Here is a 22,388-nt window from a genome sequence, read left to right on the forward strand (position 1 = left end):
CTTAGTCCTAACTCTGACCCCTGACTCTAAAACAGGGTTTCCCCTTGTGGAGACCAGGCTTAGGTCCCCACAAAGAGCAATTGGTCCCCACAATGTAGTATGTGTCAGGAAAATCATCCCCACAAGGTATTACAAATAAACGCACCTGCACAGTATTCAAATACAAGGCCACACACACATCTTGTTATCCTAACATTCCAAGACATGATGATGTTTATGACAAGATCAAAAGATGTTTTCTATCATTAAGCTGGGATTATGTTGGCATCCACTTGTATACTTGGCATATACTTGTATATTTTTACAAGTATGTTGTAAAAATATCAGAGATGTTTAATCTGCATATGAATTTATAATGGCATGTTACTGATACTAGTTGATGGATTTAAAGATTAGGACATTCATCAGTTGTGTTTTTTCTGATGCTACAGGAACCTCTCGGTGTTCAGCACTCCTGGTATCTGCAGGAAGTCCAGCCGAGCAAGTGGACTCTTCACTATGTCTACCAAAGCCAACCCACCACCGAAAGTTCCTCAACCAGAGCGGCTGGATGAGGTCTACAATGCCCTGAAAAAAGGCCTCCAGTGAGTAGCTGTCATGATTTGGTGGTTTGAGAGGTGGTGAGGATTAACGCTGAGACCCAGGTTATGGTGATGATGATGAATTTAATAAAGAGAGCTCAAACACAGTCCAACACAGGCGCCACGGCAGAGAGTTAGCACACAGCTAATTACCGGTAGCAACTGAAAGAGAGGACTGAAAACGAGAGCTGAACCAACACAGGACTTTACAGTTCCACTGTGGTGGCAAGCAGACAAATGACATACGACGAGGATCCGACAAGAGACAAAGACAACAGGTGGGACTAAATACACAGGGAGGGTAATCAAGGAATGAGACACACCTGGGAAGCAATCAACGGGGAAGACGCAGAAACAGAGACTCAGGACAGAAACTGAACACAGAAAAACCTTACAATAAATACACAGAAATACGGATCATGACAGTAGCTGCTCCTGTAGAAGTATCAAACTGCAGAACTGTCTGTCAACATACCTGTTAAGGAATTAGAAAAATATTTTAAATCTCGTGGTTTTATCTTCAGGAGCATCACATCACTTTGCATAATATAAACAAATTCCATCTTTCAATCTCATATTGATAAAATATAATTTTTAACAAAATCACTGGTGACACATTACATGTACCCCCTTACTGTTATCAGAGAGACCGTTATTAAACTTTAGAAATCAGTTGCTTTTTTTCTGTACATGGAATGAAGCCCCAAATTATTCCTTCCTGTGACAGATTTAGGTTTAAAGCAATATTTTGATTTGACCAACAAGTTGCTTCTGACTGGGAGTAATAATAATGTCCAGAGTTCAGATCTGAATCTGACAGAAATCTTGGGCAAAAGGTTACAGCATTGAAATTGAGCTATCCAGTGTGGGTCCTTAGGCAAGACCCTTTGAGTTATATAGCCTATGCATAACATGCCAGCTCAGACGTCGCCCAGCCAAACAAGGTCTGCATCAGGTGCTGGGGAACCAGAACACCTTTATGAAAAATGGGCTACTGGAACAAGACGGAAATGGGCGAGAGATGAAAACATGGATCTGTTGGAATGCTACTACTCAAGTAACCCTAGTCAGAGGGGCTACATGCAAAGACTGAGGGATGAATGGTTAGTTCGACATCCCCAGTCGACACTAACTGCCAAACAACTAGTAGCTCAGTGTTCCAACATCCGCAAACAGCAACTGCTGTCACAACTTGAGATTGACGAGGTACAACACAAATGCTACGGCAAGGGGAAGGAGCCAGGACGCCAGGTTAGAGGGGAGGTAAATACAACTACCTGCCCAGAGACTGGGTATATAGCCACAGTAATGAACGAACCATCAAAACTGAACGAGGCAGCAACTGACCTGAGAGAGAGAATCATGGCCCGAATGAACACCAGACAACCCCGACGCCAATTACAACGGCTGAGTGAAGTACCATCAGAAAGTCTCATTGAAGATGTGAATGCAGCATTGAGAACGATCCCTACCAACACCATAACAGAAACCAATGAGCTGATATACAACTCAGCATCAGTGATCCTTGAGATGCTTGGCTACAAGAGCAAACATGAGACCCAATATGCACCATGGAAAAGACGGTCAGAGGCTAAAATCAAGACAACAAGGAGGGAAGTGAGCCAACTATCAGAGCTCCAAAGGGGTGCAATGAAAAGACAATCAAACAATCAGCTGATTTTCATGAGGCTTGTTCCCATCAAATTAAACGCACAAAGCACATTTCAATAAACCTTTCTGTACTAGAGTTTATTTTCATTCTGATGGATTGTGTTGTATTAAAGGTCTTACCTGCATGTTTATCAAATGGATTTGGAAAACATCAACAGACAGATTAGAGTGTCTAAGAGAAACTCCAGACTGGTATGTTCTGATCATTCTGCACACAAACTGACAATTCACTCTTCATGTCTTTAAATACAGCTCTGATGATTTCTGATGACTTGATGTTTTATTCTTTTCTTTAGGGTTTCCTTTATGAATTAGACAAGGTGAGCTAACAATATTTTCTTCCCCTGTTTCTAAACCTCATTTTGTAATATGATGATAAAATGGTTCAGTCAGTAAAGTGGTATGAATTTGCCTTTGCTTTTTCCCTGACAGCAAGTTAAGGTGATTGAGCGGTACATCACAAAGCTGGAGTTTCATCTCAGTAAGGTAAGAGCCACAAAATCCATCCTTTGTTGACCGGATACTCTTTGTTAATCCAGTCTGATTAGTCTCAGGTTAAAGCTCCTTTTGAAGGTGCTATAGGTGGAACGAATTCTGAAACTAAATGCTTCTGGCTAGTGTACTGTTGCACACTAACCAGAAGCACAGATATCTGGAAGGCTAATACAACAACAGCAGAGTTATAATGTATCGTGGTGCTAAACTGTTCAGTGATTTATAAACTAACAACAGTATTTTAAAGTCTATTCTCTGAGCTACAGGGAACCAGTGTAGGGACTTTAAAACTAGTGTTATGTGCTCTATCTTCCTGGTTTTAGTGAGAACGCGACCAGCAGCGTTCTGGATCAGCTGCAGCTGTTTGATTTTGTTAGTCAGACCTGTGAAGATACTGTTGCAGTAATCAATGCGAGTAAAGATAAACACATAGATGAGTTTCTCTAGATCTCGTTGAGACATTAGTCCTCTAATCCTGGAGATGTTCTTCAGATGGTAGAAGGCCGACTTTGTGACTGTCTTAATGTGGCTCTGAAGGTTCAGGTCAGAGTCCATCACTACTCCCAGGTTTCGGGCTGATCGCTGGTTTTAGTTATAACTGAAGCTGTGATTCTAGATCGCTCCTCTTTAGGTCCAAAGATAATAACTTCAGTTTTGTTTCTGTTCAGCTGGAGAAAGTTTTGGCACAACCACACATTTATCTGTTCTAAGCATCTATTCAGTGATTGGATGGGTTCAGAGTCACCTGGTGACATGGTAATGTAGAGCTGTGTATCATCTGCATAGTTATGGTAGCTGACCTTATTTCCTGTTATAACCTGAGCCAGTGGGAGCATATAAATATTAAATAGGAGGGGTCCTAGGATTGAAAGGATTGAACGTTGGGGTTCCCCACATGTGACCTTTGACCTCTTTGATGAGAAGTTTCCAATTGAAACAAAGAAATCCATGTTCTTTATGTAAGATTCAAACTAGTTGAGCACTGGACCGGAGAGTCCGATCCAACTCTCCAGTCGATTCAGTAAAATTCAGTAAAATCAACAGTGTCAAAAGCTGCACTGAGGTCCAACAGAACCAGCACTGTGGTTCTCCCATCTCTATAGATCTATTCCTTTAACTTGGGTAACTGGTTTTGTCAGTGAATCTATAGTTTTTTTTCTTGTAACATTGCATCATTTGTCATCATGAGTTGAAATTATAGTGTTTCCTTTTTAGATCATGTCTTACAAATGCTGAGTGTGGTTTTTTCTGGTCAGGCTCCTCTTGATGATGGTGTGATGATGTTGCAGGAAAAAGACTCTACATGCTGCAGACTTTGGTTGAACAGCAAAGCTTTTATTACAATATTGCAGCCTAAGTCTTGACCCAATCACAGTGAAGTCCCCCCCAATCATTGGACAGCACCCCGTTTATAGGGTTCTGGCCAACACACTCTCTCCCCAAAGTTTACACTATCACATGCGTGTCTTCCTGATACAGGCACGTTCAGGTCACAGTGGCGGTATGCCTGCTAATGCATCTGGAGTCCATATATGAAACCTGTTTTTTAACTCATCGTCTCTTTTCTTGGCTGGTCCTCTTGCACATTGCCAAAAAAATTTCTCATGTGTGATCAGATACTACATGTATCTTTTATTTGTGATCACATGTCTATATACACACAGTTCTACCAGTTATAAATTCCCAAAATGAGCAACACTGAATGAATCTCTTGCTCTCCAAAGCCTCTTGATTGTTAATGTTTCTGCCAGAACAGAGCTTCTCTTCTGAGATTTGGGAATTCTCTTCTCAGGTTGAGGAGTTTTATGAAACCTACTGCCTGCACAGGAAACTGAGAGATGGAGCCCACAAGATAATGAAGGCATACACAGCCAACCCAGGAAGCAAGGAGGCTAAGGAAAGCCTGGGAGAGGCTTCTAAAGGATACAAGGAATGCACAGAGGTAAGATAAACTGAGTTTATTGCATATGAGGAGTCAGATATGATCTATATTATCAATGAAGATATTTTAAAGATAGCAGTTGTACTGTTCAAATAGTGCAGAAGTGAATAGATTATGCATTCTTTCTGCAGATTATGTGTGTGATGGAAAATGACTTTGAGAACCAGCTTGGAGAATTCCACATCAGATTGAAAGGTAATAAAATCTTCACCACCCTGTTGCATACCTACCTACATTTCTCTGGTCCACTCAGGTAAATAACACTGCAACATGACCTTCCTGCAGATCTGATACTGTAGTACACGGATCCTCCAGAGCGACCATCCTGCAGCTTTCAGATGCTTCCCTGCTCCAACACACCTGAATTAAATGAATGTTTCATTACCAGGCCTGTTCAGAACTGATCCTGTCTGATGGAGTAAGGATGCATCTAACAGTTGCAGGACGGTAGCTCTCCAGGACTGGACTTGAGCAGCCCTGCTGTAGCATATGAACTTTGAGCTCCAGCTAAGCCAGATCTTCTTAAACATGTCAAAATCCTTTACCTCAAGAGCATCAAAACAATAGGAAAACTTATATGCCACATACATGCACCTCTGCTATATAAGTTACTAGAGTGCTTATTACTGATGAAGGCATTGCAGAAGCCTGAAGTGGCCCTAATGGCTGTGCTTTCATTCATTCAGATGAGTGCTATTTAATGACTTTGGGTGTGTGGTGGGGGCTCACAGAGTTTGTGTAGAAATATTCAGGTGATATTCTTTTTTTTAATGATGACAGTAATTCATAGATATGCTTTGGGTTTGGGGAATTTCTTTCAAGTTCTATGTCTTCTTGCTTTTCAGGTCTTGCAGGATTTGCCAGGTTGTGTGCAGGGGATCAGTATGAGGTTAGTCTGCACCTTCGTCTGTTTCAGCTAAATAACTTAATGTTTAAACTGGGGAAGATAAACAGAGTAATAGTTATATCACTGCAAGGAAAATAAAAAAATCTCTGACTTTAGCTGGTAATGTTTTAGGAGTGTAAGAAAGGATTTATTTTGCCAAGTTTTTAAGGAAGGACCAGCAGTGTGGACATTTTTGTTTTAGATGAAGCCAAAATTCATTGACTGTTTCTGGAAACTTACTGTTGTTGGAAATCTGCCTAGTGTTATTGCTGCTGAGTCATAATGGGTGGTTTTCCTGTACACGGAAAGCATTTTCCTTTAGCTCTGCATTGTGAACAGGGCAGCTGGTAAACAGCTTGGTTCTTTAGGGTTACTGCTGTTTTGTGAGTTTATCAGAAAATTTGCACACATTCTTTACACACATTTATTCTGTAGTTGACATATCGTTTACATGCAGATAGAATAGAATTAGAAAACATGGTTTAGGTTCTTCTTTATATGTATAGATTTATTCACTGACATTACAGTTAAGCCAAAGGAACGGTTCAAACTAGACATCACATAGAAACTATGTGTGCTTGTAAAAATCTTCATAGTGGCTGACGACAAATAGCTTCTCCTCAAGTTCAGCAGTGAGTCTCATCTGTGCTACATCATGGCTGACTGCTGTATGGCAGCACCACTGGCTAAACATCAGAGCTGCTTCTGGAAGTGCTGTGGCAGGAGGTGTTAGCTTCTAGGAGTGGCTGAGGAGATCCTGATGCCACAGTGTGATGTCACTTCCTGCATCAGTGTGTCTAACCACACCTGAAACAGCACCTTGGAACAGTATGTTAAGAAGAAAAAATACATCCAAAGACAGCATATGGACCTTTGGATCACCTGCATCACGTTGACCAGCCAGCAGTCCAAACTTTCACATTAAGTCAACTTGGCCCAGAGTTGATGGAGCAGGTCCTGGAGCCGGTCTGCTACAGGAGAAGATGGAGTCACTGCATCCAGCTCTGCAGGGCTGTCTGACCTTACTGACATGAGGCCAGCAGCGTTTCCTGACATGCGTTTCAGCTGATGTTATAATCAGTGCAGTCACATGACCCTGAGACACATAGAATTTCTCTTCATTTCCACCAACCCAGCCTTAATACTTCCAGTGGGTGTGTAAACGTGGAAGACACTGAATGCTTTTGGTTTGATTTCTGTTTGGGGTTTTTAGACCAGTTTAGAGATATGTACATGATCTGGATTCCACTTCTGAAATGATGGGAACCTCTTTACAATGCTCTGAAACATTTGATCCAAGGTTTGTCATTACATCAGAACATCAGCTCTGCCTTGTTTGTATTTCTTCTGTTATCTCTGTTGTGGGTATAATTAGTTCTTATGTTTTCCAAGATGTAGCAAGTGTTTAAGGGAACATAAAACCATTTGATTGAATGACAGGAAAAACATTCAGTTTTGTTTTATTCAATTAAGTATTGAATAAATTAAGTAACTTTACAGGACAAAACAATCCAAGCCCATCTGCAGTCCAATACAGACCAAGAAACCCCACTATAATTCTATTTAATATAGTCAAGTTCAAATTCAGTTTTCACAATTCAATCCCATCCATTCAGATGACAATACATTCTTTCATAAAAATCCAGTCAGTAAAAAGAGTTCAGTTTGCTATAAAATTAGAACAAGCTTGGAGCAACAGTGGGGAGAAAAATCTCCAAGGAGGAACCTGCACCAGAACCAGGCTCAGGATAACCAGCTGCCTTGTTTCACTAAAGGGAGACAAAGAGTAAAAAACATCTCAAGGGTCAGGAGAACATTCTATGATAGCTCAAAGTTAATGGTAGAAAGAGCTGGATATAAACATAAGCCTATAACAGCATAATTACAAAGAGAGCTCTGGATAATTTAAGCCAAATTTAACTATAAACTTGATCAAAAAGGAAAGCGTGTAAGCCAAGTCTTAAAAGTAGATAGGGTGACTGGCTAAAATAAAGTCTGCTTTTATGTGACATATGGAATGTTTCTGTGTGTGCCTTTAGATCTTTATGAAGTATGGCCGACAGCGCTGGAAACTACGGGGAAGGATAGAAATCAACGCCAAGCAGGTGTGGGACAGTGAAGAGACGGTGTTTCTCCCTCTCATTAACGAGTTCCTCTCTGTGAAGGTTGGTGACCGGAAATTAATGTTGCAACTCTGGGTAGCAGTGGTATTAGCTGCTCTAATCTTACAGTATCTACATCTAGACCTGAATGATTAACCCTGAATCATCTCTTTTGTTTCCTAGGTGACAGAATTGAAGAGCTTAGCCAATCACGTGGTCGTAGGGACTGTTTCCTGTGAAATGAAAGACCTGTTTGCTCCACTCACCCAGGTGGTAGCTGTGGATATAAATGATCTTGGCACTCTTAAACTTAGCCTTGAAGTCACCTGGAAGTAAGTTGAAAAAGTGAAAAAAACTACTGATGTATTCGGTAATTCATTTGAATCAGTTATTAATCTCTTTAACAAGGTCGTCTTCTTGGTTTTATATGTTTTGTTTGTCTCTCTAATTCTCATGATGTTCTCCTCAGTCCATTTGATAAAGATGACCAGGCTGCTCTTGTCAACAAAACACCAACAGTTTCATCAAACATCCTGAGACAACCAGGGACACCGCCTGCACGCAGTCAACCCTTCCCTGTAGGTTTTTCCCTTTTTTTAAATCGTTAGTCTCAAAATATTGTCTGGAACAGTTTATAGAAAATTATGAGGAAGAAGTGTCATAATGAAAACAACATTTTAAGAACATCCGGGGGCTTAAATCTCTATTTGGTTTGGTTCTGGTCCTCATTTCATCTAGACAAACTTGCTAAAGCGTTGATAGCAGAGCCATGTTGATCACATGGCTCTGACTTCCTGAAGGTGGAGTTTCAGAAAGAGCAGAGTTTCTTAAAGAGACAGAGGCCCAATTCCAAGATGTTTAATTACAAGATGTTTAATTAGACAAAAATGCTGAATACATTTGATATATTCAACATTTTTATAACAACTGAAAGTAACAGTCACTTGATTTGGATATAAAAAAATTTGCTATGTGACTGGAAAATACATAAAACTGCCCCTTTAAATAGGTTAAAGAAGCACCAACATGATTGTTAGTTAAATCATTTTTGCCAGCAGAAGTAAGACTCCATGGTTCAGACAGACATTGCTTTGAGTAAACAGCAGCTGACTCCCAACTGTTCCAACACTCTTTGCTCCACCTGCTGCATCTTGGATGTGCAGTCTCTGCCACGGTGTCCACCAAGGCAGCAGCACTGGCCTCTCATGGACATCTTCAGGGGAACACTTACCCAGAGCTGCCCCTGTCGGGACAATTCACCAGAAACACTCAGTGCAGTAAGTCCATAGAAAGCCCACCCTCAGAGCAGACACTAGTAGCCTTGTAGTATAGACTGAAGCTGCCAGTAACTGTAGTTATGATTGTTCAGCCCTTTATGGAGAGATGATAAATGGATAGGACATCCAGCTCCAGAGGGCTGCTTGTGACATATAACACTGAGTCAACAAAAACAAAAATGAAGAGATTTTTACTGAACAATTGTGCCTGGACATTGAGAGAATTGTAAGCAACAAGAAGAATTTAAACAGAAATATAAACCTAGTAGGAGCTGGTTGATAAAGGTGCTCCATCTCTGCAGAACTACTCAGTCCAGCTATACAGATGAAGCTGCACACATCAGACCAGCTCTGCTCTTCTCTTTCAGATCCACGATAGTCCAGATGGGGAAGTACAAGAGCCACCCTGGTCAACCTCAGACTCATCTGATGACTCCTCCGGCCGTCAGTCGTCTGTGCCGGTGGAAACCAGCTCTCCACCTCTCACGGTAACACACCGAAGATTTTTATTGAAGTTTTCCAGGTCATGCTAGCTTTCACAGCAGTGTTAGGTTTAACATTTCTTTTACTAAAGAATTCATTATTATCATTAATTAATTTAGTTTTGAATCGTTTAAAAGTTGTTTTGTAACATAATGAAATGTACTGCACTATTTTAATTCTGTTTTCTATGATGAAACTAACTATAACTGAGAAAAGCAGGAAGAAATACCAAAAAACCAATCAGATTTAAGGCATGCAGATTCCTAATCTCTGGTTTATCTGGAGCTTTGACCTGTTGATGGTGGTTTTAGCTGAATTTGGCTTCTTTTAAGAACTGTAATGTGAGAATACAGACGTACAGATTATTTTTTCCTAACTTTCCTACCTAATAAGTTTAGTCATTTCTATTAGAAGGAGAGATGTTTCAATCTTACTTAACGGGAAAATTTGTCATGATGTCTTAATTATAAAGGACTCAAATGCAGAGTGGCATTGAGTAAATGAAAAAATATGAACAAAGACAAAGACAACTCAAGATCCTAATAAAACAAATAACTATTGCGGTAGTCCCCCCCCCCATTGTTGAAAAGGGGTGCCGTCATGCTGGATTTTAGTTTCTTGACCCACATGCAAGTTCACACATAAAACCAGAGAATACTGATCAGTGAAAGTTTAATGGAGGTTCTTTCCAAAAAATAAAATCTGATTGTGCTCCAGAGAACGGGTAGGCAGGTCAGCTCGGGTTCTGTTCGGAGAAGGGAGATATTAGTAGGGACCGGAGTTTGAGAGATCTTGATTGGTTTTGAGGGATAAGCTTACTGTCTCTTGGATGGTAGTTGCACGGAGGGAAAAGTCTAGGATCCGGGAGTGTACTGAAGACCAATGATGGAGCGGGGAGGAGAGCGGCAGGCAGAGATGTTCGGTATTGGCAGGAAGCGATCTCTAAGTCCGGACTTAGTTCCTGGCTTGATTCCAACAGCTCGTCGGATTCAACAAGTGGGACCATCGAGCGATGAATGACTGCTCCAATGCTTCTTATAAGTCCACCAGCCAATTACTCGGAATCAGCTGCCGGTGCACCAGCCTGTCAGAACTCTCCCCCAAAGATCCTTTATAGGAAAGAGCACTCACACTAACCCAAATCCTAACAGGTGCAGGTTGGAGCGCCCCTGTGTTTTTTGGGGGGTTTTTTGTTGTTGTTTTTTTCTGCCGATTCGAAGGGCATAACTTTGACTTGGCAGGAAATTTAATGTTTTTGATTGTTTATTCAATGTTGCATGACTCTGTGTTTTTGTGTTTAATGATGTAAAGCACTTCGAAATGCCTTGCTGCTGAAATGTGCTATACAAATAAAATTTGATTAATTGATTGATAGGCTGCAAAGCTGTATTGCATTAGTGATAAGTAGTATTATTTATCACTTATTGTAAACATCAATAAGTAATAATTATTGATGCTATTGGGAATCTTAGAGTTCAGAAGCTGAACTAATCAGCTAGTTGCCACTATAGTCAGAAGCCTAGCTACTTTACTGTAATCTATGTAGCCTTCCTGCTAGCTGCTGGAGGTCTTGCTCTCTCTTACTCTAGTCCCATCTAAATAAATAGCAGACAATTATCAGATAATAGCCTACTGGTTTTTTTAGAATAGCTTCTTACATTTCTGTGATTCCTCTGAATTATTTAAACAGCTCTCTAATAGTGAAAATTGCTAACTTAGCTAGGGTGTATGCACTGTGGAGCATTATTGTTAAGTGCTGCCGTTTAGTTATGTGTTCACTGACCAGAAAAAGTTTCCGACTGGCTGGTAACCTACAGGACCAATTCCGGCCAGCAGCCCATTTCTATGAAGAACTGGTATTGACATTGACTGGTAACCACATGTCTGTTTGTTGCTCCAGGGTGTGTTAAGGACCTCAGGAATCGAACCTGCATCCTTTTCGTCTCCACAGCCCGAGGTTCACTATTCTCCTCCTCCATCTGAGATTCCCAATGGCAGTTCCACTTTAAAGGCTTCAGGCATCCAATTCCCATATGTAGCCGACAGCCCAAGGCATGTTTGATGTTTTTTTGTTTGTTTGTTTGTTTGTTTGTTAGTATGTTTATTACTTGAACTTACATAAACCAGTCATTTAGGTAATGTGATGTGATCTTTGAATAATAATAAAAACTGACATAGTAACTACTTTGCAGTATGATGGAAGAGGAACCAGTAACAAATGGCCTTCTTGAGGAGCTGGATTTGGTGGGAACCATCAGCCCCAGCCCAGGACATGGGCAGTCTTACTCTCGCTCTCTGAGTCACATCAGTGAGAGTAGCACCGATGGGTTTGTGGATTCATCAGTTGGTGATTCAGGAGATTTAACCTCTCTGATGTCTGGGATCTCTATAAATGACATAGAGATCCCCTGTAGAAGATCGGAGCCAGCAAGCCCCTCCCTCATGCACACTGACATTCCACCAAGCCTCTGTGTTGTGGAGGAAATCCCAGATGTCAGTCCCATTCCTGACCCACTCATTCATCCACATGAAGAATCCTTTTTTCCCCAGTCTGAGAGGGATGAGCTAAGCAGATTTTATCCTGACTTAGAGTACACAAACCCATCCACAACCAGCAGAAATGGGACCTACAGAGCTCAAAAAGTGCTGGTGGAAGAGGACAGGCCATGTGTGGGAGCAAGCTGGTTACTTGGAGGGAGTGACAGTGTAGTGGACAGTGAGCTGGAGGATGCCCTGGAAATTCTTCTTTCCTCTTTGGATGACTATAGAGGACAGTTTCCTGAGTTGCAAACACTTGAACAAAACCTAAGGCTCCTGCAGGTAACTCTGAAGGTAAGCATGGAAAACCTGAACATGTCTGTAGAAATGAATAGGATACTGTAGCTGAGAACTGTATGCAGCAAAAAGTTTTAGTTTTTTCATCTAATTACACTTCCCTTTATTTAAAAATCTACATAACTTTTACTGCTCAAGTCTTCTTGGTTTCTTGTAAAAAAGGTTTAAAAGGAAAACATGAATAAAGAAATAGAACAGAATCATTGATGACGAGCAGGCTTGGTCATAACAAACTAAATTACAATTTAAAATGTGCTTTCATTTTATTTATGGCGTTCCTTTGATCATTTCTCTTTTTACTGGGACCTTTTTACTGCTCCCATTGAAGTTATGGTGGAAGTTGACCAGAACCCACCAGCTGTTCTGGTGGGAGCTGATCATCAGAACAGGAGCAGAAGGAGTTCACAATGGAGACGGAAAGGTCCATTGAGCTCAATGTCTTCTGGACACTGAGCTCCAGGTTGTCACTGCTGCACCAGACCACCAGTCAATCCACCTCCGTCCAGTAATCAGACTCATCTCTGTCCAAGAAAAGCCAGATAAGGGTGGTGTTTTCTGCAAACTTGATCTGTTTCACAGACTGATGGCTGGAGGTGCAGCAGTTGGTATACAGAGCAGAGGTGAAAGTGCACAGCTTTGAGGGGAACCGAGTCTCTGAGATGTCCTTCCCCACCCGCATGTACTGCCTCCAATCCGACAGGAAGTTGGTGATCCACCTGCAGATGGAGTCAGGGAACACTGAGCTGAGCTTGACTTGGAGCAGATCTGGCCAGATTGTATTGAATGCAGAGCTGAAGTCCATCAACAGGATTCTGGGTTGGGCTCCTGGGCAGTCCAGATATTGCGAAATGAAATGAGAGGCCAAAGTGATAGCATCGTCTGCAGACCTGCTGGCTCTCTAGGTGAACTCCAAAGGAGGAGGGCGATGATAGTTTTAAGATGGAAGAAGTCCAGTCCCTCCAGTATCTTCATGACTACAGATGTCAATGCCACCATGATCAACTGTAGTGGTTAAAACTTAAGTACTGCATTCACAACAGTTTGTTACAATCTCAAAACAATTCCAACTCAAAATTTAGAGCAGCTGAACTGACAATAATGTTTATCAGTTTTAAACCACTGTCATGTCTGAGTTGGGCATTGATTTACAAAAAAAAGTCGATAGTTATTTATAACAATACAAACTTATGAGATGTTGAGACCGGAGATTTTTGCAGCACAAATGAAACATTTTATTTAGAAAATCTGTAATCATTGTACAGTAACTTATTTCAGTCCAAGTTTGAATAGTCCATGTGTTGACATTTTAATGCTTTTCTAATGAGGTGCTGAAAACCCTAGTATTCAAAATGATGTTTGAGGTTTTATAAATAGAACAAAATCCTTCAACTGTTTAGTTCACGTTTGAGTAGAAATTGCAATTTTGAACTACAGAGTAGTCTGGAGTATAAAGTAGCTGAAATGTTGCCACACAAGCAATTTATAGTTGTTGCAGAGAAGTTTTATCAGTTTTTCAGGGCAATCCATATAATGAATTATACTGTTCAGTCAGGTTTATTTGTATGGCACATTTCAGTAACAAGGCGGTCCAAAGTGCTTTACACCATAAAAAACATGGTAATCAATTATGAAGCCATCAATGGACGTTATATTTTGTCAAATGCCACCATTAAAATCATCAAGCAAATATTAGACTTAGACTTATTTTATTGTCATTGCACAAAGAAACATAAGTAAAATTGGCAATGAAATGTCATCACTTGGCCACCGGAGCACACACAAAAACACAAGTGTGCCTATAATTAAATTATATGCAAATAATAATTACTATGTTCAAACAGTCTCAGAGAGTCTTCATGATGTGATTGTTGAACAATCTGATGGCCAGTCAGAGACAACTATTTCTGAGTCTGTCTGTTCTGCAGCGGATGCTACGGATTCTCCTCCCAGACGGTAACCGGATGAACAGACCATGGAGAGGATGAGTGGAATCAGAGAGGATCTGGTTTGCTCTGGCTAAGCAGTGTTTGTGTGCAATAATCTGGATGGGGGGAGTGGAGCCCCAACGATCCTCTCTGCTGTCTTCACCACGCTTTGCAGAGACTTCCAGTCTTAGGCCTTTCAGCTCCCAGACCAGATGGAGATACTGCTGGTCAGCAGGCTCTCAACGGTTCCTCTGTAGAAAGTGGAGAGGATGGGAGGCGGCAGAGCAGCCCTTCTCACTCATCTCAGAAAGTGCAGGCGCTGCTGTGCCTTTTTCACCAGTGAAGCGATGTGAGGTGTCCAGCTGAGGTTGTGTGTAATGTGCACCTAATGTGCAAACCTGGGACAACAGTCGTGGGGCATCAGGGTAAACAGCAGGGAGCTCAGGTCACAGCTCTGTGGGGAGCCAATGTTTAAAGAAATGATATCGGAGGTGTTATTACCCATATGGACAGACTGAGTTCTGTCCGTGAGGAAGTCCAGCAGCCAGTTGCACAGAGGAGTATTGAACCCCAGGGGGACCAGTTTGCATACCAAGCCCTGGGGGATGATCGTATTGAATAATGAGCTGAAGTCCAAAAATAGCATCCGTACGTGGGTGTTTCTTTTCTCCAGGTGTACCAGGCTCAGATGAAGACCAGTGGAGATGGCATCCTCAGTAGAGCAGTTAGATTTGTATGCAATATAGCTTTATATATAGATTTATACACTATACAAATATACATCAAATATATTGATCAAATTCCAGTTATGGTTCTAAAACAACTCTAAGTAGGTGGATTTTAAACCTTTTAAGCCTTGATTTAAAGGAATTAAGTATTTCAGCAGTTTTCTGGAAGTTTGTTTCAGATTTCTGGTGCGTAGAAGCTGAATGCTGCTTCTCCATGTCTGGTTGTGGTTCTGGAGATGCAGTGTAGTGCAGATGACTGAAGCTGCATGCTGACTTTAGATTTTTCCTCTAGGTTTTGTTTCTGTTCAGCTTGAGAAAATTATGGCACACATTTGTCAGTTCTAAGCATCTGTTCAGTGCTTAAATGGTTCAGTGTCACCTGGTGACATCATAATATAGAACTGTGTACCATCTATGTCATCATGGTAGCTAATTTTAATACTTATAACCTGAGTTAGGGGGAGCATGTACATGTTAAATACATGCTCTCCCTTCAGTTACCCCACATGTGGCTTCTCTCAGCACCGATGAGAAGTTACCTGTTGACACAAAGAAATCTCTGTTCCTTTGGTAAGATTAGAATCAGTTAAGTCCTGGATCATAGAGTCCTACCCAACTCTCCAATTGCTTCAATAGTATATCATGATCAACAGTGTCAAAAACTGCACTGAGGTCCAACAGAACCAGGACGTGGATCAATCCACTAATGCATTTTCCTTATAAACGCAGCACAATCTAAAGGGAACTAAAGAGGCTTTCAGAAACCACACATTTTCCTTTTGCTTTGCTTCAAGTTTTAAAATAAGTGAGCACTTGTCAATGCTATCACACATTTTGTCTGGGATTTTTGTGTTGTTGATTATTACTGAACTGACTATGTTAAATTAAAATCAGAAGCTGTGTTGTTGATCAACTAACTGAAACATGGAAGCTTGTGTCATGATTCTGACTCTCTATGTGTGCATGTGTGTGTGTGTGTGTGTGTGTGTAGGGGAACAGTCACAGCCGTTCAGCCAGCTTGGCCAGCCTCTCAGTAGAATCAGCTTTGGGCAGCTTTGACTTTCTGTCTGACTGTGAGGAAGAGGAGGAGAAGATGAGTAGCAGGAAGATGAGGAATGGCAGGTCAGTAAACACATCACAATGTGACAACAACTCTGATTACGCTGGGTGATGCATAATGTTGCCAGAATCAATCTGCCACCTAGTGGATCTCAGGTATTTTATAACTGAAGCAGGTGTGGCATTAGTTTAAACATGAAAGCAGTTTATTTTAGAAGTACTTTGGAAATGTTTAGCAAATTCTGTCTTCAGTTTGCAGACTCTTCAAGTTAGTTCCATATTATTGTGCTCTGTTCAGTTCCTGGTACTGAACTGAGCTTATGACATCCTGATCATCAGTTCCATACTACTGGCTCCTTCCTAAAGAAAAACATTTCAGTGCCAAATCTTTGTAGCAGTGTGCTATAAAAGATGCAGTTATGTAGATTAATTTTCTGTCTTTTTGTGTTAATAATGGTCACAACTAAAGAAGAAAAGAGTTCAGCCATGATCTCTTTGCATTAAAATTGCCCCAGTTGCAAGAAAATCGCTGCTAAGAATGTTGCAGTGAAAGAACAATGTTTTGGATCGTCTGAACATGAGTGTCAAATTCACTTTCATTTCGGGCCACATCAAGATCACGAGTGTTCTAAAGCAGCTGGTTGTGGAAGAATGTATGGATAAAACTACCCATTAACAAACTATTAAAACGTTAATATCTATCTCTGCATTCGATGAGTATTTCTTAAAAATAAATATTGAGCATCCTTTCACATAAGTTATGGCAGGTCACTTTTGTGGCCCAGGCCTTGAGTTTGACACATGTGACCTAGAACTTCAGTATGAGACTTCAGGTCCTTGCAGAATCTGCAAGGACTTCAATAAAAGCTTCAGGATGTGTTGTTTCTACAGAGTTTCCTGATATTCAGGTTAAGGTCACCTTTGCTGTCCTGGCAGATGGAGTCTTGAACAAGAATGATTAAATGAAACCATGCTAATTTTGCAACCAAGTGCACAGCTGAATATAACCATAGTAGGATTATTTTGTGCAAATTATAAGATTGAAAAAAATCTCCTGAAACTATTGCTTATAATATCAGAGTTGCACTTAACTCTTTGTAGCTCCACCTAGTGTTTAAAAATAGAACTACAGGAGATAGTGTGTCTGAAGTGACAGCATAAAAGGCAATATGTTGATATCAGAGCTTATTTGCAAAAAGATGTCAAGCACAAATGCATGTTGGTATGAATTGTTCTGGAAGCATTGTGAGGTAAAGACATTTGGACAACTGCCTTGTTAAAACAAGGGCGTTCTGTCCAAGACAAACTTGTGTGGGCAGCAGAAGGCTGGTGCAAACAATTTGTGTAGTTTTCCTGTTATTTGGGATATCTCCAAAATTATCTGGAAGAAATAATGCCAGAGTTACAAATGTAGCCTACTACTCTGTCCCAGAACAGTGCAGTGATTAAAGCAATATAAAAAATTCCTTCTTCCTGTTCAGGCTCCATTTGGTCTTTTTCTATTTACCAGCATGGCATCATGAGTCACAGGGTAGATGTAGCTGACATTAGATTACTAATATGTTGAGCATCCATACATTGGATGGTGAGGGTAACAGGTACAGGTGTAAAATCCAGACATCATTCTTACCTGCACCACTCATTCATAAAGATCAAATATGTTTTCAGGCTCCAAAGGTTACACACTCACTGCAGTGGTTTCTGGGTCTGCCAGGGGTCTCCTTTCAGTAGGAAATCTCTGGAAATCCTCTAAAGGAGCCATCCTGATCAGATTTCCAAAACACCTCAACTGACTTGTTTCAGTGAGGATGAGCAACAGCTCGACTCTGAGCCCCTCCATAAGGACTGTTTCAGCCCCTTGTATCCAGGATTTCTTCTATGGATCAGAATCCAAAACTCCTGACCAGAGCCAGAAAGTAGATGTTCTGGTGCATTGAGAGCTCTTACCTTTTTGACTCAATTCTTTCCCTAATGACACACCAGAACAGTGGTTTGTCAATTTATATCAGGACATGTGGAACCTACTCCAGCTTTAAAACTCTCTGGAACATTGGTTGAAAACTAACCAAAGGTGTATTCATGTGCCGATTACTTTGTTTTGTTAGGGCTTCTTATTTTTATTGTACCATTGAGCTTAACAAAGAAGCGCAAAAATACTCAATATATGAGATTTGACCTATAGTAAACTATATCTCTTTAGTACTATCAAAACCATCTCACTTAGAATGTTCTGTGCTTTCTGTTCATATAGACGAGAGCATGGGGGCTGGGACAGTCCTCCCCTCCTCCATTCACCTCTCACCACCAGCTGTGCCACTCTGGACTCCTCCCTAGTGATCCATCTGAAGAACTGCACGACACAGCTTTTGGTATGTGTTCTGGACCTTTCACATTCCATTTTTACTGTATTTAGATGTCCAGGGCTTTGCTCTAGAAAAAGTGTTCCTGTAGATACCAGAGTATCGGTAACCACTAAAGATACTTTTGTCCTTATTACATCATGCAGAGTAAGACGCATTGCTTTGTTTATACACCATTACTAAATCAAGTAAAGCAGTCAAAAGACATGGTTTTAATTGGACAGAATGTGGATGGAACTCATACCTCAGATGTTTGTAAGGATCTGCAAGGAACTGCTAACTGTAGAACAGGCACTAAAGGGTTCAAGTGGTGGCCCGATGAGTGCAGCAATGGTGTTGCAGCCCTTGTGCTCCAGTGTTGGACTCAGTCAAAATGGTGAATAAAAATCAAAGATGCATAAAACAGCAGTTTGATATGAGTTTTCTTGTGGGTTTGTATGTGGCCAGGTACTGTCGAGTTTCGCCCTGCTTCATGCTATCGGATAATGAGACCACTATCAAACTCTGTACCCACTGGTGTGTCTTTAACTTGAGGTCATGTTCCTGTTTAAACTGGATAAGTGTCTGTACCACCGTCCCCACACTGATGAGGCCGGTCAGATCAAATCATTCCTTCTGGGCTGAACTGTTTATGTTTGGATTTGTTATTTTAGAACATAAAGGTGATCAAGCATGCTCAATAGTCACTGTGTTAGTAAAAATAGATTCAGTTCAAACACCCCAGAGGGTTTTGCTTCTAAGATAATGTAATGCCTGTTTTGCTCCTGGTTGGTGTCTTGGTGCGCTGTGTATTTAGCGTCTTGGCATGTTTGGTCCCCTGCGCTGTGGAGAGATGTACGCCTTAGACAAACTGCTGAGAGAGACACGTGTCTTTGAAATCATCCTTCGAATCGTCAGGGACAACCCCAACCGGCCCAGGCAGCCTGCTGAAGGTAAGTTATGGTGCGACCTTATGGGTTATAGCATCTGAACCAGGTTTAATTTTAAAGTTCCACACAGCAACTTCATGCCATGTGATCCGCCTCAAACCTGAGGCAAACTGTACTGATATCTATGAGTTGAGTCCATTTTTCCAGCTGCTAATGGGCTAACTGACAAATCCAAATCTGAAATACAGTAACACACAAACATTTTTAACAATGTATTTTTTTGTTTGTTTAATCATCTTAAAGATTGAAGTTGTTAATTGATGGTCAGTTTATATGCTTAATTCCTGATCCTGCAATTTTTCCCAAGACCTCTGTCCCCAAAGAGAACCATTGCTAGAATGGCTAGAACATCTCAGACAGGTGGGGAAAAAAATGATTGAGTGATAAACCATCAATTAGAATTTAGGTTGTTATTCAGTCTAAGGTTGAAGGTAATCAGCCAGGGAAGTCAATTCCCTCCAAAGCAGGTAAAATTTGCTTAGTGATCTCAAACCACAATTTAAACCAGCTGGTTTATTTTTCCTTGATACAAAAATCACTGCTAGGCACAGATGACTAGCAAACACAAAACAAATTTCACTTTGTTTTATCACAGACAAGCTTTGATAATAAAGCATTCAGTCATATATTAAAATTCACTGATATTTATTGGTCATAATGAGTGTTTAAAGTGGACCCAAATGCAGCAGGCACTGCAAAACAAAGTGTTGCAATGGCCCAGTCAAAGTACAGCATCTCTGAATTAAATGCTGTAGTGGGACTTTCACAGAGCTATTTACAAACCTTAAAGCACTGAAGCAACAGTGAAAATAAGGGTGAGTTGAAATCTGTCTGCAATGATCCGAGTGACTGCTAAAGTCAGTCAGAGAGCAACTGCTGACGGTTCTGCTGCTAAAAATGGTTCTACAATATTTTGAGTCATGGATGTAAGAAGTTTTGTACCTGCCTTTTTATTTTTTTTAATTTTTTTTTTTATTTTTTTACATTTTTGGCTTTATCTTTTTTGACTGAATAATTGCTGGAATCTGTTGTCTATGGTGTTCCACCTGAAGACCCCTGGGAAAGACCAGGTCTTAAACCTTCAATTTGAAAGAGGGTGTACTTTCTTTTTTCAGTGTGTGCATGCTCTCTACATCTACATGAAGAACAAATATTTTGCATCTGGTTACATATACAATATCTAACCAGAACTTCCAGAGGACTAGCCTCAGTTCCTAATGGTTCCTTATTGTATTAAATTGGTCAGCTGACCTGCTGCTGTCTTGCTTCCTCTGTTCCAGTGATACCAGAGCTGGGCCACTGCTTCGGTGCCCTGTCCCTCTGGGAGCAGAGTACAGAGTGCGGCACTGTGTACTGTGTCTCTGTTGAGAACTTTCTCTCCACTCTGTCTACATCATACTCCAGCATGCCTCATGGAGGGTCAGATGCAGGTACAACATAATGCATGCAGAAAAGTCTATTTCAGTGTCTCTGTGCATGTTCTTACTGTGCTAAAAGCTGTTTTTTGGGGGGCGGGTTAGTGTTCTTGTACCTCGTTGAGCAAATTTTGGATCAGAGGTTACTACGACGAGGCAACACAGGCAAAGGAATTATCACAGTGTTCCAGCTGTGGAGTTATTTGGAGTCTAACGGGATCACTGACATGGAGACACACATCTCTGAGCTAGCAGAAGAGGGTATGCGCACACACATACACGCGCAGACATGCATGCTTGCTGACAAACAGATGATAAGTTAATAAGAGCAGCTTCATTGAATGTATAGTGATGCTACGTGAAATCTGAATCTGAAAGGTCAACTAGTTTCTGAAAAAAGTGTTTACTTTATGCTATTGTTCCTCTCTAGATGTGTGGTAAGAAGACATTTGTCTTGGGCTGAGGCAAGTTAATTCTTGCCACAGTAAACTGAGATAACACCTACTTACCTAAAGCTCATAAAATAAAGTATCTGCCTGCTATCTTCTGAGATCTTGTTCATTCTGTGTGAAGCTCAGAGGAACCAGTAACTTTATCAGACACATTGACAAAGTTACATTCTGTATTAGAATAAAATTTCACAGTAAAATTGTATAACACTTTCCACAGTGTTCCTGGTGCAGAGCCTCAGATCCACTGACCTGAATGTGATTATGAATACTTTGAGACGGCCTCCTGAGCGCAGCCTGAGGAGAGGAGAGCTCCATGCTGTTGCCAACTTATTGAAAGATCCACGACGCAAAGTGTCAACATCTGCCAGCACTTTACTAAGAGGCCTGACTGCTCAGCCCACACAGAGAGAACAGGTCTGTATGTATGTAATGGATGGATGGATGGATGGATGGTCTGTTACTGAAGTGGGAGAATACAGCTCTAATGATTTTAGTGTATTTACTTCATGACATCTGAATCTTCATGACCAGATTGTCAGAGAGACAGCAACCATTCTAACCACTGATAAATGATGCAGAAGATCATTTTAAATATTAACTCAAATCATTTTGTGTTTGCTTTAAAATAATAGTTAATAATTAATGGCAGATAATGGAAGGACATCTAGTTTTTACTTCTTTTCACAATATACTGTAGAACTTAAAGAGAAAGTCAAAATTTGACAGAAATATACCACAAACTCTAATGGGTGAATGTCTAAATGAATACATACTGTAGACAGCATTGCCCAAACTGAACTCTCACTTTTGTGCTTTCTGTCCTCAGGCTTTGGTTCACTGCTTGGAGCTGCTGGAAGATGAAAACATAGACACCAGAGTGTGTGGATGTAAAGCTTTGGCATGTCTCAAGGTACAAGCATCGTGACCCTGACATGTAGAAGTCTTTGTTTCTAACCAAAAGACTCTACTGCACCCACTGCTTCTGCAAATGACTAGCAGTACACTGTGAAAAAAAAAACTGCCTCAATTTACGGTAAAAAACTGGCAGCTGTGGTTGCAAGAATTTTACCGTCTTTATACGGTAAAACTGTGGCAACCAAAACTGCCAGTATTTTACTGTATTTTGAAAATGCAGTATTTTACCGTATATTAAAAATACGGTAAAATTCTGGCAACCACAGCTGCCAGTTTTTTACCATAAATTGAGGCAGTTTTTTTTCACAGTGTACTGCTAGTCATTTGCAGAAG

At 40.8% G+C, this 22,388-nt stretch overlaps 1 protein-coding gene and 1 long non-coding RNA gene across 6 annotated transcripts in view; one reads left to right on the top strand and one right to left on the bottom strand.

Annotated features, from left to right (window-relative positions):
* Window positions 1-22,388, top strand: part of ripor1 (RHO family interacting cell polarization regulator 1) — a 65,065-nt gene that overhangs the window by 28,593 nt on the left and 14,084 nt on the right. For 3 of the 5 annotated variants that reach the window (XM_016663891.1, XM_007577738.2, XM_007577737.2), the window contains exons 3-23: window positions 432-584; window positions 2,366-2,444; window positions 2,549-2,572; window positions 2,685-2,738; window positions 4,540-4,689; window positions 4,821-4,884; window positions 5,535-5,578; window positions 7,615-7,740; window positions 7,861-8,009; window positions 8,147-8,255; window positions 8,841-8,954; window positions 9,323-9,442; window positions 11,338-11,489; window positions 11,630-12,269; window positions 15,917-16,047; window positions 18,236-18,353; window positions 19,141-19,276; window positions 20,554-20,703; window positions 20,794-20,949; window positions 21,358-21,554; window positions 21,967-22,050. In XM_016663891.1, the coding sequence (XP_016519377.1) occupies window positions 432-584; window positions 2,366-2,444; window positions 2,549-2,572; window positions 2,685-2,738; window positions 4,540-4,689; window positions 4,821-4,884; window positions 5,535-5,578; window positions 7,615-7,740; window positions 7,861-8,009; window positions 8,147-8,255; window positions 8,841-8,954; window positions 9,323-9,442; window positions 11,338-11,489; window positions 11,630-12,269; window positions 15,917-16,047; window positions 18,236-18,353; window positions 19,141-19,276; window positions 20,554-20,703; window positions 20,794-20,949; window positions 21,358-21,554; window positions 21,967-22,050 (2,950 nt within the window). The remainder of the gene's footprint in view (window positions 1-431; window positions 585-2,365; window positions 2,445-2,548; window positions 2,573-2,684; window positions 2,739-4,539; window positions 4,690-4,820; window positions 4,885-5,534; window positions 5,579-7,614; window positions 7,741-7,860; window positions 8,010-8,146; window positions 8,256-8,840; window positions 8,955-9,322; window positions 9,443-11,337; window positions 11,490-11,629; window positions 12,270-15,916; window positions 16,048-18,235; window positions 18,354-19,140; window positions 19,277-20,553; window positions 20,704-20,793; window positions 20,950-21,357; window positions 21,555-21,966; window positions 22,051-22,388) is intronic. The other 2 variants (XM_016663892.1, XM_007577739.2) reach the window with 2 other exon arrangements.
* Window positions 5,605-10,587, bottom strand: LOC107833784 (uncharacterized). The gene is made up of 3 exons (XR_001659547.1): window positions 10,257-10,587; window positions 6,458-6,543; window positions 5,605-6,382 (listed from the first exon to the last, which is right to left on the bottom strand). It is a non-coding gene; the product is annotated as an uncharacterized LOC107833784 (long non-coding RNA).

This window comes from Poecilia formosa, unplaced genomic scaffold (genome assembly GCF_000485575.1).
Source record: "Poecilia formosa unplaced genomic scaffold, Poecilia_formosa-5.1.2 Scaffold452, whole genome shotgun sequence".
In the NCBI taxonomy this organism is placed as follows: Eukaryota; Metazoa; Chordata; class Actinopteri; order Cyprinodontiformes; family Poeciliidae; genus Poecilia; species Poecilia formosa.